This window comes from Meles meles, chromosome 11, assembly GCF_922984935.1.
Source record: "Meles meles chromosome 11, mMelMel3.1 paternal haplotype, whole genome shotgun sequence".
Lineage (NCBI taxonomy): Eukaryota > Metazoa > Chordata > Mammalia > Carnivora > Mustelidae > Meles > Meles meles.
In genome coordinates this window covers 12,240,033-12,258,543 of record NC_060076.1, presented here as the reverse complement: position 1 = coordinate 12,258,543, position 18,511 = coordinate 12,240,033, and the positions used below count along the sequence as shown (strand labels likewise).

The 18,511-nt window shown below is 39.1% G+C and overlaps 2 protein-coding genes across 2 annotated transcripts in view; one reads left to right on the top strand and one right to left on the bottom strand.

Annotated features, from left to right (window-relative positions):
* The first annotated feature begins 7,602 nt into the window (after positions 1–7,602).
* Positions 7,603–18,511, top strand: part of LOC123952539 (olfactory receptor 1J4-like) — a 36,678-nt gene continuing 25,769 nt past the window's right edge. The window contains 6 exon segments of the mRNA XM_046021818.1: positions 7,603–7,751; positions 7,753–7,927; positions 7,929–8,100; positions 9,632–9,660; positions 12,783–12,807; positions 13,566–13,575. Of these exon segments, the coding sequence (XP_045877774.1) occupies positions 7,603–7,751; positions 7,753–7,927; positions 7,929–8,100; positions 9,632–9,660; positions 12,783–12,807; positions 13,566–13,575 (560 nt within the window).
* Positions 13,995–14,939, bottom strand: LOC123953573 (olfactory receptor 1L8-like). The gene has a single exon (XM_046023962.1). It carries the CDS (start codon positions 14,937–14,939, stop codon positions 13,995–13,997), a length of 945 nt encoding a protein of 314 aa, XP_045879918.1.

Sequence of the window (18,511 nt, the reverse complement as noted above, 5' to 3'; positions counted from 1 at the left end):
TTAACTTTCTGAGGAATGTCCATACAATTTTCCAGAGTGGCTGTACTGATTTGCATTCCCACCAACAGTGTAAGTGGATTCCCCTTTCTCCCCATCTTTGCCAATAACTGTTGTTTCCTGACTTGTTAATTTTAGCCACTCTGACTGGCATGAGGTGGTATCTCCTTGTGGTTTTGATTTGCACTTCCCCGATGCTAAGTGATATTGAGCATTTTTTTCATGTGTCTATTGTCCATTTGTATGTCTTCTTTGGAGAAATGTCTGTTCATGTTCATGTCTGCCCATTTCTTAACTGGATTATTTGTTTTTTGGGTATTTAGTTTGATAAGTTCTTTTTTTCAGTTTTTTAAAAAGATTGTACTTTTTTATTTGAGAGTGATTGTGAGAAAGACAGAGAGAGAGAGAGCATGAGCAGGGGTTGGAGCAGAGGGAGAGGAAGAAGCAGATTCCCCACTGTGCAGGGACCCCCCCGATGTGGGACTCGATCCCCAGACCCTGGGGTCATGACCTGAGCCAAAGGCAGATGCAACTGAATGAACCACCCAGGCTCAGAACTTGGTAAGTTCTTCATATGTTTTGGATACTAACTCTTTTTTTTTTAAGATTTTATTTATTTATTTGACAGAGACAGAGATCACAAGTAGGCAGAGAGGCAGGCAGAGAGGAAGGGAAGCAGGCTCCCCACTGAGCAGAGAGCCCGATGCGGGGCCCAATCCCAGGACCCTGGGATCATGACCTGAGCCGAAGGCAGAGGCTTTAACCCACTGAGCCACCCAGGCACCCCTGGATACTAACTGTTTATCAGATATGCCATTTGAAAATATCTCCTGCCTTTTAGTTTTGTTGATTGTTTCCTTTGCTGTGGAAAAGGTTTTTATCTCAATGAAGTCCCAATAGTTCATTTTTGCTTTTGTTTCTCTTGCCTTTGGAGACATGTCTAGTAAGAAGTTACTGCAGCTGAGGTCAAAGAGGCTGTTGCCTGTGTTCTTCTCTAGGACTTTTATTCCTGTCTCACATTTAGGACTTTCACTCATTTTGAGTTTATCTTTGTGTATGTTGTAAGAGAATGGTCCAGTTTCATTCTTGTGCATGTGGCAGTCCAATTCTCCCAACACTTGTTGAAGAGACTGCCTTTTTTTCCATTGGATATTCTTTCCTGCTTTTATGAATGAAGGTCAGTTGGCCATAGAGTTGAGGGTCCATTTCTGGGTTCTCTATCCTGTTCCATTGATCTATGTGTCTGTTTTTGTGCCAGCACCAAACTGTAACACAGTTTGAAGTCTGGAATTGTGATGCCTTCAGGCTTGGTTTTCTTTTTCAACCTTCCCTTGGCTATTTGGGGTCTTTCCTGGTTCCATACATATTTTAGGATTATTTGTTCCAGCTCTGTGAAAAATGTTGGTGGCATTTTGATAGGGATTGCATTGAATGCATAGATTGCTTTGGATAGCATAGACCTCTTAACAATGCTTATTCTCTCAATCCATGAGCATGGAATGGTCTTCCATTTGTGTGTGTGTGTTTGTTCTATAGTTTTCAGAGTACAGATCCTTTACCTCTTTGGTTAGGCTTATCTCTAGGCATCTTATGGTTTTTGGTGCAAGTGTAAATGGGATTTATTCCTTGATTTCTCTTTCTTCTGCCTCATTGTTAGTGTATAGAAATGCAACTGACTTCTATGCATTGATTTTATATCCTGCCATTTTGCTGAATTCCTGTATCACTTCTAACAATTTTTTGCTGGAGTCTTTTGGGTTTTCTACATAGAGCATCATGTCATCTGTGAAGTGAAAGTTTGATTTCTTCTTTATTGATTTGGATGCCTTTTATTTCTTTTTGTTTTCTGATTGCTGATGCTAGGACTGCTGGTACTATGTTGAACAGCAATTGTAGAGTGGACATCCTTGTCATGTTCCTGACCTTAGGGAAAAAGCTCTCAGTTTTCCCCATTGAGAATGATATTCACTGTGGGTTTTTCATATATGGCTTTTATGATATTCAGGTATGTTCCTTCTATTCCTACCCTGCAGAGAGTTGTTGTTGTTGTTGTTTAAGAAGAATGCTGTAACACATAGACCAGTGGAACAGAGTGGAGAGCCCAGATATGGACCCTCAACTCTATGGTCAAATAATCTTCGACAAAACAGGAAAAAATATTCAATGGAAAAAAGACAGTCTCTTCAATAAATGGGGCTGGGAAAACTGGACAGCGATATGTAGAAGAATGAAACTCGACCGTTCTCTTACACCGTACACAAAGATAAACTCGAAATGGATAAAAGACCTCAACGTGAGACAGGAATCTATCAGAATCCTAGAGGAGAACATAGGCAGTAACCTCTTCGATATCAGCCACAGCAACTTCTTTCAAGATATGTCTCCAAAGGCCAAGGAAACAAAAGCAAAAATGAACTTTTGGGACTTCATCAAGATCAAAAGCTTCTGCACAGCAAAGGAAACAGTCAACAAAACAAAGAGGCAACCCACGGAATAGGAGAAGATATTTGTAAATAACAGTACAGACAAAAGGTTGATATCCAGGATCTACAAAGAACTTCTCAAACTCAACACACACAAAACAGATAATCATATCAAAAAATGGGCAGAAGATATGAACAGACACTTCTCCAATGAAGACATACAAATGGCTATCAGACACATGAAAAAATGTTCATCATCACTAGCCATCAGGGAGATTCCAATTAAAACAACATTGAGATACCACCTAACACCAGTTAGAATGGCCAAAATTAGCAAGACAGGAAACAACGTGTGCTGGAGAGGATGTGGAGAAAGGGGAACCCTCTTACACTGTTGGTGGGAATGCAAGTTAGTGCAGCCACTTTGGAGAACAGTGTGGAGATTCCTGAAGAAATTAAAAATAGAGCTTCCCTATGACCCTGCAATTGCACTGCTGGGTATTTACCCCAAAGATACAGATGTAGTGAAAAGAAGGGCCATCTGTACCCCAATGTTTATTGCAGCAATGGCTACGGTCGCCAAACTGTGGAAAGAACCAAGATGCCCTTCAACGGATGAATGGATAAGGAAGATGTGGTCCATATACACAATGGAGTATTATGCCTCCATCAGAAAGGACGAATACCCAACTTTTGTAGCAACATGGACAGGACTGGAAGAAATTATGCTGAGCGAAATAAGTTAAGCAGAGAGAGTCAAGTATCATATGGTCTCACTTATTTGTGGAGCATAACAAAGAACATGGAGGACATGGGGAGATGGAGAGGAGAGGGAGTTGAGGGAAACTGGAAGGGGAGATGAACCATGAGAGACTATGGACTCTGAAAAACCACCAGAGGGTTATGAAGGGGCGGCGGGAGGGGGTGGGGTGGGGTGGGAGGTTGAGGAACCAGGTGGTGGGTAATAGGGAGGGCACGTACTGCATGGAGCACTGGGTGTGATGCCAAAACAATGAACACTGTTATGCTGTAAATAAGCAAATAAAAATAAATTAATTAATTAAAAAAGAAAAAGAAGAATGCTGTATTTTTCAAATGCTTTTTCTGCATCCTTTGAAAGGATCATATGGTTCTTGTCTTTTTTGCTGTTGTTGTTGATGCAGTGTATCACATTGATTGATTTATGGATGTTGAACCACCCTGGCATCCCAGAAATAAATACCACTTGGTTGTGGTGAATAATCCTTTTGATACAATGTTGGATCCTATTAGCTAGTAACTTGGTGAGAATTTTTGCATCCATGTTCATCAGGGATATTGGTCTGTAATTCTCCTTTTTGACAGAGTCTTTGTCTGGTTTTGGAATCAAGGTAATGCTGGCCTTGTAGAGCAAGTTTGAAAGTTTTCCTTCTTTGAAACAACTTCAGTAGAGTATTATTTCTTCATTAATTGTTTAGTAGAATTCCCCTGGGAAGCTATCTAGCCCTGGACTCTTGTTTTTTGGGACGTTTTTGATAACTGCTTCAATTTCCTAGCTGGTTATGGGTCTCTTCAGATTTTCTCTTTCTTCCTGGTTCAGTTTTGGTAGTTTGTTATGTTTCTAGGAATGTGTCCATTTTTTTCAGATTGCCTAGTTTGTTACCATATAATTGTGCATAATATTGTCTTGTAATTGTTTATATTTCCTTGTTGTTGGTGTGATTTCTCCTTTTTCGTTCATGTTTGTGATTATTTTGGCCCTTTCTCTTTTCTTTTTGATAGGTCTGGGTAGGGGTTTATTGATCTCATTAATTCTTTCAAAGAACAGCTCCTGATTTTGTTGTTTGGTTCTACTGTGTGTTTGTTTGTTTGTTTTTTCTATATCATTGATTTCTGCTCTAGTCTTTACTATTTCTCTTCTTTTGCTAGATTTAGGCTTTATTTTTTTCTTTTTCCAGCTCCTTTAGGTGTAAGGTTAGATTGTGTGTTTGAGACTTTTCTTGCTTCATGAGAAAGCCCTGCATTGCAATATACTTCCCTCTTAGGACCACTTTTGCTGAATCCCAAAGGTTCTGAAATACTGTTTTCATTTTTATTTGTTTCCACATATTTTTAAAGTCTTCTTTAATTTTCTTGTTAGCCCATTCATTCTTTAGTAGGATGCTCCTAATTTCCAGGTATTTGTGTTCCTGCTATTTTTTTCTTGTTATTGAGTTCAAGTTTTAAATCACTGTAGTCTGAAAATACACCTGATTTGTGACCCAGTATTTGATCTATTATGGAGAATGTTCCATGCACACTCGAGAAGAATGAGTATTCTTTTGCTTTAGTATGGAATGTTCCTTATACATTTGTGAATTCCATCTGGTTCAGTGTGTCATTCAAACCTCTTGTTTCCTTGTTTATATTCTGCTAAGATGATCCATCTATTGTTTTGAGTGGGGTGATAAAGTCCGCTACTATTATTGTATTATTATCAATCTGTTTCTTTAATTTTATTTTTAGTGGGTTTATGTATTTAGCTGCTCCCAAGTCAGGAGTGTAAATATTTTCAATTTGTACATCTTCTTATTGGATAGACCCTTATATTATGATACAGTGTCCTCCTTCATCTCTTATTACAGTCTGGCTTAAAAGCTAGTTTGCCTGATGTATGTAAGGATTGCTATTCCAGGTTTCTTTTGATGTCTATTAGCATGATAAATGGTTCTCCACCCCCTCACTTTCAATCTGGAAGTGTCTTTGAATCTAAACTGAGTCTCTTAAACAACATATTTATGGGTCTTTTTTTTTTTACACAAGCTAAAAAAATTTTTTTTCAGCATAACAGTGTTCATTATTTTTGCACCACACCCAGTGCTCCATGCAGTACGTGCCCTCCCTATTACCCACCACCTGGTTCCTCAAGCTCCCACACCCCGCCCCTTCTAAACACTCTGGTGGTTTTTCAGAGTCCATAGTCTCTCATGGTTCATCTCCCCTTCCAGTTTCCCTCAACTCCCTCTCCTATACATCTCCCCATATCCTCCGTGTTCTTTGTTATGCTCCACAAATAAGTGAGACCATATGATACTTGACTCTCTCTGCTTGACTTATTTCGCTCAGCATAATCTCTTCCAGTCCCATCCATGTTGCTACAAAAGTTGGGTATTCATCCTTTCTGATGGAGGCATAATACTCCATTGTGTATATGTACCAAATCTTCCTTATCCATTCATCCGTTGAAGGGCATCTTGGCTCTTTCCACAGTTTGGCGAAGTGGCCATTGCTGCTATAAACATTGGGGTACAGATGGCCCTTCTCTTCACTACATCTGTATCTTTGGGGTAAATACTCAGCAGTGCAATTGCAGGGTCATAGGCAAGCTCTACTTTTAATTTCTTGACAAATCTCTACACTGTTCTCCAAAGTGGCTGCACTAACTTGCATTCCCACCAATGGTGTAAGAGGGTTCCCCTTTGTCCACATCCTCCCCAGCACATGTTTTTTCCTGTCTTGCTAATTTTGGTCATTCTAACTAGTGTCAGGTGGTATCTCAATGTAGTTTTAATTTGAATCTCCCTGATGGCTAGTGATGATGAACATTTTTTCATGAGTCTGATAGCCATTTGTATGTCTTCATTGGAGAAGTGTCTGTTCATATCTTCTGTCCATTTTTTTAATTTTATTTTTTTTATTTGTTTATTTACAGCATAACAGTGTTCATTGTTTTGGCATCACACCCAGTGCTCCATGCAGTAAGTGCCCTCCCTATTACCCACCACCTGGTTCCTCACCTCCCACCCCCCCCGCCCCTTCAAAACCCTCTGGTTGTTTTTCAGAGTCCATAGTCTCTCATGGTTCATCTCCCCTTCCAGTTGCCCTCAACTCCCTCTCCTCTCCATCTCCCCATGTCCTCCATGTTATTTGTTATGCTCCACAAATAAGTGAGACCATATGATACTTGACTCTCTCTGCTTGACTTATTTCACTCAGCATAATCTCTTCCAGTCCCGTCCATGTTGCTACAAAAGTTGGGTATTCATCCTTTTTGATGGAGGCATAATACTCCATTGTGTATACGGACCACATCTTCCTTATCCATTCATCCGTTGAAGGGCATCTTGGTTCTTTCCACAGTTTGGCGACCGTGGCCATTGCTGCTATAAACATTGGGGTACAGATGGCTCTTCTTTTCACTACGTCTGTATCTTTGGGGTAAATACCCAGCAGTGCAATTGCAGGGTCATAAGGAAGCTCTATTCTTAATTTCTTCAGGAATCTCCACACTGTTCTCCAAAGTGGCTGCACTAACTTGCATTCCCACCAACAGTGTAAGAGGGTTCCCCTTTCTCCACATCCTCTCCAACACACGTTGTTTCCTGTCTTGCGAATTTTGGTCATTCTAACTGGTGTTAGGTGGTATCTCAATGTGGTTTTAATTGGAATCTCCCTGATGGCTAGTGATGATGAACATTTTTTCATGTGTCTGATAGCCATTTGTATGTCTTCATTGGAGAAGTGTCTGTTCATATCTTCTGCCCATTTTTTGATATGATTATCTGTTTTGTGTGTGTTGAGTTTGAGAAGTTCTTTGTAGATCCTGGATATCAACCTTTTGTCTGTACTGTCATTTGCAAATATCTTCTCCCATTCCGTGGGTTGCCTTTTTGTTTTGTTGACTGTTTCCTTTGCTGTGCAGAAGCTTTTGATCTTGATGAAGTCCCAAAAGTTCATTTTTGCTTTTGTTTCCTTGGCCTTTGGAGACATATCTTGAAAGAAGTTGCTGTGGCTGATATCGAAGCGGTTACTGCCTATGTTCTCCTCTAGTTTTCTGATAGATTCCTCTCTCACGTTGAGGTCTTTTATCCATTTCGAGTTTATCTTTGTGTATGGTGTAAGAGAATGGTCGAGTTTCATTCTTCTACATATCGCTGGCCAGTTTTCCCAGCACCATTTATTGAAGAGACTGTCTTTTTTCCATTGTATATTTATTTTCTGTTCTATTCCCAGTGCCAAGAAAGCATCTGGAACGTGACTCAATAAGTGAAGAAATTTATTCTGGTCTCCTTTGAAGGAATTCTTGTGTGCTGTTGGAAGTCTGATGCATTCTGTGACCAGAAGGGGGCAGACAGAAAATTCAGACAGCAAAATTTGTGGTTTGTTTCAATTTTCACAGTCTTGGCGGGGAAAAAAGGCATGTGGCTGTAATGTGCACACAGTAATGACAACCACCATATCTCAGTCCCTGATATTTCCTACTCTTTTAATCTCAGCAGAGATTAAGGAGACAATTAAGAGGGAGAACATGAGCAGCGTGTCTGAGTCACTCCTGGGGCTCCCCATCTGGCCAGAACAGCAATGCCTGTTCTTCCCTGTTCCTGGGCATGTACCTGACCATGGTGCTGGGGAATCTGCTCATCATCCTGCTCATTAGGCTGGACTTTCGCCTCCACACCCCTATGTATTTCTTCCTCAGCTACTTGGCCTTCACTGATGTTTCCTTTTCATTTCTCTCCATCCCTAAGATGCTGATAAACATGCTTGCTCAAGATCAATACATTCCCCTATGCAGGGTGTGTAACACAGACATATTTTTTCATAATTTTTGTTTGTTTTGACAATTTCCTTCTTGCTGTGATGGCATATGACAGGTATGTGGCCATTTGTGAGTCACTCCACTACACTTCTGTCGTGAGGGAGGAGATGTGTGTCTTACTTTGTCCTGCACAATATTGAGTTGTTTACTCACTTCTCATTATTTAATTATTTTTTCTTTTGCTATTTTAATTTTCAAGTTTTACTTTAAAAGTTGTTTTATTATTATTATCATCATCATCATTATTATTGTAGTGTTGAATAATTCATTATTTGCATAAAACACCCAGGGCTCATCACAACATGTACACATGTACACAACATGTACCCTCCTTAATACCATGTTCTTAATTTTCCTAGTGATATTTCCAGGGACATGCCCTTGAAAATTGTGGAGGTGACAGTGGTAAATTGCAAAAATGGCCAAGTCACTTTGCAGTACCTCCTTGCAAGTGTTTTTTTTCCCCTACCCACTGAATCTGGGCAGGACTTGTTGATTTTGACTAACAGAGTCAGTGAAAGTGGTGTGAGATTTCCAAGCCTAGGCAGACTCTGTTGCTGCTGCTCTTGGAACCTTGAGACTACTATGTGAACTAGTCCAACCTAGTCTGTGTGAAGATGGGGGCCACAGGGAGGAGAACCAAGATCCTCCAGCTAACAATCAACCAGCTCCCAGGTGACCTGGTAGGTAATAGCAGAGGCATGAGTGAGCCCTTGTGGAGATAAAGGGAACCAAAACCAGACAAGAAGCCCCATCCAGCTGAACATATTCCCAGCCCAAATTGTCAGCCAATGAAATTGTCACATAAACAAAGTTTGTTGTGTAAGCCACTAAGTTTTGGGATGATTTTTTATGTACCAAAAGCTAACTGATACACTGGTGTCCTCCAAATTTTTCTTGATTTCAATGGTCTCTCCCCCTTTTTGGACGCCTGCCTGGATTGTATTCCCTGTCTATTTTTCTAGAACCTATTGAAATAAAAATATTCAGGTTATGATCTCCATAATCTATTGCCTTGATTCCGGTATATCCCTTCTTGTCCTCATTATGTTCACATAACCCTTGGTATGTGGTATTATCAGCAGCTCTCATTTTTGCAAAGTCAACATCTTAAGGTACTTCCTTATCCATCTGAAGAGGTAAGAATGACTTGTCATGATATCAAAATACATGAACTTCTTTTTCTGCAGGAAGATTATATTTTTTCTCTTGAAAAAGAGGAACAATCTTAAACTAAGATTAGACGTCGGAATAACATTGCATTTTGTGTAAGTTATACCTTCTTACCTCTTAGTGATACCAATTTGAAAAGATAAGAATTTTCAAATGTGATTGGCTACTTGTCTTTAGAATGAAAGTAACATTTGGATAATTACAGTTGAATTGGTATGAAGGTTTGTGAAACATAGTTTTAGATAAACAAAAAGTCATCACAATGGCTAATATACATATATTAGCCACTGAGTAATATATATAATTGTTGAAACACTATGTTGTACACCTGAAACTAACATAAAACTATGTTAAGTATACTGGAATTTAAATAAAAAGTGGCAAATAAATGTTGTTGTTTGTATAAAAATGGCTAATGTAATATTTAATGAGCATTCATAGTGTGCACCAGTTTTTGTAAATGAGATAATAAACGTTTTAGTTTCTTTGTCCTTTTGTCTATCATGTCCTGTAGTTACACAGAGTATGTGTTGCTGCAAGTGCTTAGAGTAATAAAGTTGAGAATGTTTGCATTTGTAATGTAGTTGCTAGTTACATGTTGCATCTGATTGTTTCCCGAAATCTAAACATATTGCAAAGATTTTGACTTTATTATCCTTAAATCAGTTTTTGCCTCTGACAAAAATCCAACAGAGGAGCACAGTGCATGAAATCTCATTTCCAAATTCCCTAAGCCAATTTAGACTGTATGTATGTATGTATGTATATATATATATATATATATATATATATATATATATAAACTAGAACTTTCTTTGTGGGGACAGTTTAATTAGGCCTTCTTAATTCTAGGTTATGACAATGAGTTATGTTTTGCTTCACAAACAGCATGACCTGGTTTGTAAAAAAGAAAAAGATAAATATATATTAAAGTAACTGATTTTTTGACAGGTGTTTATTATGTGTCTACTGTGTTTATGGAAATTTCTAGAAGTAAACCAATCAGACAAAAATAATTTCCTCTTGTGGAGCTTATATTGTAGTGGTAAGACAGTGAAAATAGACTTAATATGTAAGTTTCATGGTTTTTAAGTGCTATAAAATGTAGTGTAGTGGATAAATGAGGAATGCAGGGGATAGACTGCAATGTTAAGGAGTGTGATGAGGTTGGTTTCACCAAGAGGGTGAAAGAATTCAAGGCAGCAGGGCACAGAGCCACTGGGATGTTTGCAGGGAAAGTATTTCAGGGAGCAGGTACAGCAACTGCAACATTTCTGAGATGAGATGATGCCAGCTATGTTCAGGAACAAAAATGAGATTCATCCCTAAAGGACAGTGAGCATGCAGAAGAGCAGGAGGAGATATATTTATATATATGTGGGGTTTTTTTTGTTTGTTTGTTTGTTTTTTTGGTTGTTATTGTTCTTTTGTTTTTGTTTTTGAGGCAATAATTTTAAAGCCGACAGGGCATAGGGCCTTTAGGTTTTGTGATTTGATTTTTTTAATGTTTTATTTTATTTACTTATTTACACTTGATATATTATTTTTTATTATGTTTGTCACAATAGAGTACAGAACATTACGGTACAGTAATGTTCCAAGATTCCTTATTTACTTACAATACCCAGTGCTCCATGCAATACATGCTGTCCTTAATACCCATCACCAGACCAACCCATCTCCCCACCTGCCTCCCCTCTAAAACAGTCCATTCTTCCTTCTGAGACTCTTATTATGCAAATGTTATTACATTTAATGGAATTGCTGAGTTCCCAAAAAGTCTATTCTTTTGTTGCATGATTCTTCATTCTCTCTTTTGTTCAACTTTGATATTTTCCATTATTTTCTGTTCTGTGTCATTCATTCTTTTCTCTCTTTCCTCCAGTCTTGTGTTCATCGCATCAAGCATGTTTCTTTTTTCTTTTTTTTGTGATACTTAAATGTTTTATTTAAAGATATCATATAATTCTTACACATATATTTTGTCTATTACATTTCTTTCTTTTTTTTTTAAATTTAATTTCCATTGCACTACTGGGTATTTACCACTGTTGGTGGGAATGCAAGTTGGTGCAGCCACTTTGGAGAACAGTGTGGAGATTCCTCAAGAAATTAAAAATAGAGCTTCCCTATGACCCTGCAATTGCACTACTGGGTATTTACCCCAAAGATACAGATGTAGTGAAAAGAAGGGCCATCTGTACCCCAATGTTTATAGCAGCAATGACCACAGTCGCCAAACAGTGGAAAGAACCAAGATGCCCTTCAACAGACGAATGGATAAGGAAGATGTGGTCCATATACACAATGGAGTATTATACCTCCATTAAAAAGGATGAATACCCAACTTTTGTAGCAACATGGACAGGACTGGAAGAGATTATGCTGAGTGAATTAGTCAAGTAGAGAGGTCAAGTATCATATGGTTTCACTTATTTGTGGAGCATAACAAATGACATGGAGGACATGGGGAGATGGAGAGGAGAAGGGAGTTGGGGGAAATTGGAAGGGGAGGTGAACCATGAGAGACTATGGACTCTGAAAAACAATCTGAGGGTTTTGAAGGGGCAGGGGGTAGGAGGTTGGGGGAGCCAAGTGGTGCCTCATATTATGGAAGGCACGTATTGCATGGAGCACTGGGTGTGGTGCATAAACAATGAATTCTGTTACACTGAAAAGAAATTAAATAAAAAAAAGAAATGTGATTTGATTTTTGCTGTGAATTATTTGTGTAGCCCTTGGAAGTTTTTCACCAGGAGAGTAACATGGCTCAGCTTTAAACAGGATCACTCTGGCTGGAGAAGGGAGCTGTGTCAAGCAGGGGGACCATCTAGGAGCTACTGCAACAGTGCAGTTAAGAAGTAATAAGCTAGGATGGTAGCAGAGGAAGTAGTAAAAATTTGGTGAATGCTCTATTTGGTTTTAAGTTGAAATTGACAAGAGCTGCTGATGGATTGAGAGTGTGAGAGAAAGGGAGTCAAGGATTCCTACATTTAAAAAAAGTTTTAACTTAAATTATTAACATATAGTATAACATAGTGTAATATTAGTTAACATATAGTGTAGTATTAGTTTCAGGAACAGAATTTAGTAATTAGTTAGTTAACATATAGTGTAATATTAGTTTTAGGAGCAGAATTTACTGATTCCTCACTTACATACAATGCCCAGTACTCATCACAAGTGCAGTCCTTAATACCCATCACCCATTTAACCCATCTTCCTGCCCACCTCCTTTCTGGCAAACCCAAGTTTATTCTCTATAGTTAAGAGTCTGTTTTATAGTTTGCCTCTCTTTTCTTTTTTCCCCTATGTTCAACTGTTCTATTTATGTATTTGGATATAATACTAAACTAAATTAATTATGTTAACTTTGTAAAAGTCTTGAAATTTGGTAATATGTTTCCTCCAACTTTGTGATTTTTTTTCTTCAGAGTGTCTTGGCTGTTTAAGGTTATTTTTTATTTTCATTTAAATTTTATAATGAATCATTGAACACTACATCAAAAGCCAATGATGTAATATATGTTGGCTAACTGAACATAATAAAAAATTTTAAAAATTATAATGGGCTTGTCAATGTCTAAGTCAGGCTCCTGTGCTCAGGCTTGGAATAAACTGGGTAGAATCAGGGTTCACTCTCCCACAGCCTACTCAGTGGCAGGGGGCCATATTTGCTGTTGGGATCTATAGACTGTGGTTAGGGAAGGAAGTCACAGAGGAATACAAATTACAATGACCTCTTGTTTAGAACTGAAAACACTTGATGCACTAGGACAAGGCAGATATATTTCTAAACTTTCATAAGTTTTGCTACTTTGAATGCTTTACACTATTAAAGTATCACTGAAGTTAAAGAGTCAAATAATGATCCATACACCTAGAAACTTTCTCTTCTTTGGTATCATACAAAGAAATTCTTTCACTATTATTTTGGTCATCTGATATATTAATAAGTTCATATTACATGAGCTATATATATATTAATTTAAAAAGTTCAGATGTTACGACTGTGTATGAGTTGGGAATTCTCTCCCTCTCTGTCCCCCACTGCACTTCCATTCTTACTCTAGTGACTACACACAAACACACACACACACACACACACACACACAGATTCATATAGTTTTTAAAAACATAATAAATTCACACTTTTATACTTGTTCCACATCTTGATTTTTAGACCTAGTGGCTTTTCAAGGAATACATCCATTTGATTCTTTTGACCTGCTGCATATTCTTACATTCTATGTGATTAATCATTATTTTCTCATTCCTTATTGATTGGATTTTAGGTTGTTTTTTATCTGCTACAATCTGAAAATTACTGAAGAAAATCTCAATATCCAACATACGTTTAGGAAAAGTTTTTTGAAAGAAAAAATAAGGAATTATAAAAATCCTCATGAGAAAAGTAACTAGAATGTAATTCTCCTCCTTCCCTTCATTCTCTCCCTCAATCCTTTCCCCTTGAAATGTTTGCAAAGACACTCAAAAGCTGCAAGTTCAGTGATCATTTTCAGCAATATACTGTATTGCAAAGGGTTTTGGAGAGGAGGTCTTAATAAAAAGAGAGCAATTTGTTCAGGAAATACTTGTGACAAGAGAATTCGTTAAAAGCAACATTTGGAGGATGATAACATAATGAATCTTAATGTGAAAATGGAGGAATAGTGAGGAAAATATCATGATTTCAGCAGAGGCAGGGACAATTGGTCAGCTGTCATCAATGGATGTGAGCTTTATCTCACATGGGTTAAAAAAGCTAACTTGAAACAGTTCAGTTTTCACAAAGGTCTAGTAGAGATCAGACTTGAGTGGAGCAGATTACATTTGTGGGTTTGTCAAGAGGGTGCTGCCTGGGACTTCTTCCTGCCCATCAGCTTCTTCAGGCCCTGTTTCAGATCTTTGTTTCTCAGACTGTAGATAAAAGGGTTTAGCATGGAGGACAGAACTGTGTAGACAAGTGTTGCTATGTGGTCCCTGGCAGTGTAGGTGGACAGGGGCTGTAAATAGACATAGAAGATGCTTCCATAAAAGAGTGCTACCACGGTGAGGTGAGAGCCACAGGTGGAGAAGGCTTTGCGTTTCCCAGCGGCTGAGGGGATCTTGAGAACTGCAATGAGGATTCGAAGATAAGAGAAAATAATGCACAGAAAGGGGGTCCCCAAAACAATAGAACACTCTGACATTATCACAATTTCATTGACAAAAGTGGGGGAGCACGACAACTTCATCAGGGGACTGAGGTCACAGAGGGAGTGATGGATAACATTGGAGTCACAGAAGGTGAGGCGATTCAGTAGCAGTGTATGTAGGAGTGAGTGGAGGTAAGGAAGTGAGCAGGAAAAGGCCACCAGCAGGACACAGCAGTGGTGGTTCATGGTGGTGACATAGTGGAAGGGGTCACAGATGGCCACATAGCGATCAAAGACCATGACTGCCAGAAGGCAGCTGTCAGTGTTGCCCAGAGCATAAATGAAATACATCTGTGTCAGACACCCAGCATAGGAGATGGTCTTCTCTGACAGGAAGTTCACAAGCATCCTGGGGACAACGGTTGTTGTAAAGCAAATGTCAGTGAAGGACAGGAAACTCAAGAAGAAATACATGGGGGTCTGGAGCTGGGGGTCAGAGTGGATGGCCAGGATGATGAGTAGGTTCCCGATTATGGTGACCAGGTACATGGTGAGGAAGAGGAAAAAGAGTGGTGTCTGGTCTTCAGGCCTGGAGGAGAGTCCCAGGAGAATGAACTCAGAGACACTGCTGGTTTGGTTGACTCTTGCCATTGGCTTGGGTCTAGTTATATCCACGATGTTTTGTTATTTATCTTACTCCAAGTCCACAACCCAGCAAGTCTTTGTTTTCTGGGACAGCTTGTCAATCCTCCTTGATGTGGCCCTCCCTTCTCAAATCCATGGCATCACAAGGCCTTATTGTGAAGAGTGGAAGGACAGAGAAGAATTTTCCTTTAGAAAACATGAGAGTTGCACTGGATGTTATACACAACGAATGAATCATTGAATACTATGTTAAAAACCAATGACGTATTATATATGTTGGCTAATTGACCTTAATTAAAAAAAAAAAAAAGGACAGAAATCATCAGAGATGGACCTCACTGATTCCAGTTCATCAGTTCCTATTCTGTGAAAACACTGTTCTCTTGCTGGAGATTTAGCAATAAAGACAGGGAAATCAATGTATTAAGTAGCTCATGTTCTAGGTGGGGAAACAGATCAACAACAAACAACATCAAGAAGTGTATAAGGAATGGAGATGGATGGGGGATGAATTTACCAAAATATCCAACAAAAAAAATCTAAGGTGAATGTTTAACGCAAACAAAATGGGCTTTTTCTCCTCTGAGCACAGGGTGAGGGGTTCATCCTCCTTAGCTCATGCCATGCTATCATCACCAGTCTGTGCAAGTTTCCCCTCACTGTAAATTATTTTTCATTTCTCTGCTATTTTGTCCTAAATCACATTTGTACAGCATGGGTATCCATTGTTAAGTATTCAGCTCATGTTTTATAATTTACCAGTCATATGTTTTGACAAAAATACTTAAGAGAACATAGTAAATTTTTATATATTAAGTGTCGAAATATTTTCAGCCTTTTCAGCCTTATCCAGCTACCTGGTGATTGACATCAACGTGGCCTCCATTTTCTTGCTATAACAAAAAACTCTGTAATGAGAAATCTTATATAAGCAAAGTGTTTTAAATCAACTTAAAAAAAGATTTTATTTATTTATTTGACAGATAGTGTGAGAGAGAGTAAGAGAAAGCACAAGCAAGGGGAGCAGCAGAGGGAGAGGGAAAAGCAGACTCCTCTTTGAGCAGGGAGCCCAATGCATGGCTCAATCCCAGGACCCCGGGATCATGACCTGAGCCAAAGGCAGATGCTCAACTGACTGAGCCACCCAGAGGTCCCTTAAATCAACTTTTTAGAGTCAGCATATCCATCTATACCTCATTAATGGACATATTACATAGAGATTTTCAAATGGTTTGAGATATTGTTATTTATATATTCCTACTTACCATAAAAATTTCTATAGTGCATGTACTTAAATCACCAATGTGTTTGAAATAATTTTAGAAGTACCATATTCTTTCACACCTTTTTCATGATCCTTTTACATTGAACTTTTCATAGATTAAGTATTGTTATTCTAATTAATATATTAATTTATTTAACATTGAAATATTAATGTGTTAAACAATTAAAATGCAGTAATTATATTACAATTAAATGATGTTATGTGCATAGCTGATTATTTATTGCATATGTGGAGGCTGCTAAGTAAACAAATTCTTAAAGAATGCTTACATTTTCTTTTTCTTTTGAGAAAGAGCATTCAAGAGTGAGAAGGCAAGCAGGAGAGGGGCAGAGGCAGAGGGAGAGAGAGGATCTTAAGCAGGCTCTATGCCCAGTGTGGAGCCTATAGAGGGCTCTATCCCATGACCCTGCGATCATGACAAGAGATCAAGAGTCAGATGCTTAACCAGCAGAGCCGCCCAAGTGCCCTGACTCAAGAGAAACTCTTGATCATCATAAGTCTCAGTGTCACTTTCCCTTATAACCCTTATGGCTGGTTGTCCTCAAAATCAGTTAACACACATGCTTAAAATATCCTTGTCACTGCCAAGTTGTCAGACTAATCTCATGGGTTTTGCAAGAGCTTACAGAAGAAATGTTAGTTCATGCACTGCATGATTTGAGTGAACCAGTAATTAAAGTTAATAACAATAAACAGTATCGTTGAAAATTTTTTTACATGTCAAGCTTGTGTTAAGGACCTCACAAATGCCACAAATGATGAGGGACCATGAGGCATGTGTTAACAGGAGTCTGAGGCTTAGAGGTGCAGTGGTTTGCTCAAGGTCACCAAAGAAGTGAGTAGCAATCAGGATTTGAACCCCAAGCTGCATCACTCGGAGGCACATGATCTTAACCCTTAGGCTACACCTCCTCATGTCTGTGTGTCTATATCTTGGGTTACAATCATACACAGGCACTGTTTGCCTCACAGTGGTTATTTCCCACATGACTGTCCCTTCTATCCCCCTTAACTGACAAGCGTCTTCTTCCATATTCAGAATCTATCCTTGCAGTGGCTAGGGAGGTGCCTATCTTTCTGTGTTATGCAGATGGGGGATTTGAAGTTTTGAACATCCATGATTATCTGGCCTAAACCAGGCAGAAAAAATTTGGCCATGCATGGATGGGGCATATCTGTCATGTGGAGTTGTGGTCAGTGCTGGGCAGTGTTCTGGATGGGGTTTGATTTGTCCTCTGTCACTTGTTCTTAAGCTGATTCCTGATGTTTTATGAATAGCAAGTGAGATACCATGCCTGCCAAACAATTTGTCAAACACAGATCAATATTACACAAGGAGCCATTTGTGAAAGGGCTGCCTGTGGAAACCAGAAATTAGTGGAAATTTGGATTAATTAATGAGTTTGGGCGATCCAGGTCACAGATGTGAGGATCACCTATTCTGATGACTAGGAGAAAGGAAGGTTTTTAAAATCTAAGAATCAGGAAGAAGAGTTCTCAAAGCACAAGGTGAGTGGGTGAGGCTGAAATACATGGCTTTTAACCCCTTTCCCTTTCCCATTTTCTTTCTTTCCTTACATCCTTCCTTCTTCCCTTGTTTTCTTTTCTTTGTTTCTTTTCCTTCCTTCCTTCCCCCTCTTTTACTCCCTTTCTTTCTTCCTCCTTTTCTTTTTCTCTCTTTCCCTTCCTTCCTTTCTTTTCTTTCTTTCTCTCCCTCTCTCTTCTTCTCTTTCTTTCTTTCTTTCTTTCTCTCCCTCTCTCTTCTTCTCTTCCTTTCTTTCTCTCTCTCTTTCTATCTTCTTCTCCTCTTCTCTCCTCTCCTATCCTTTCCTGATGGTGTTTTCCTTCCACCGAAGCCCACAGTGTAAACTGCCCGAGAGGTCAAAATGGATGGACTGAAAACTAAAATCCAGATGGAGATTTCAGTTGGACCCTAAGACTGCTTAACCCATGAAATATTTGAAACTATCAGGGAGGAAAGTGTAGGTGCCAGAGGTTGGAGGAGCCAAGCAAGTGGTTAGTTTACTGAAGCTCACCTCCACATCCAGACGCTGTTCTTTCCTTCCCAGTGTTTCTAGAAGCTGGTCTGCACCACTCCTACTACTCACCTGCCAGTCTGCTTCTCAGCCAAGCACAGCCCCCTCATGTGTCTCCCATGACATTCTGGGCTGGTGAACAAGGAGAGGAATAGGAAAGGCAGGCGAATGGATATGTTACTTGGGAAGGATAACAAGTTCACTGGCCTCTAACCCCTCATGTCTGGTCCCCAGCATGCTGCTGCTTTCCCAGCTCC

What these genes read in the sequence shown, in the direction of transcription:
- LOC123953573 (XM_046023962.1), bottom strand. Translation starts at nt 14,939, where the DNA reads ATGGCAAGAGTCAACCAAACCAGCAGTGTCTCTGAGTTCATTCTCCTG.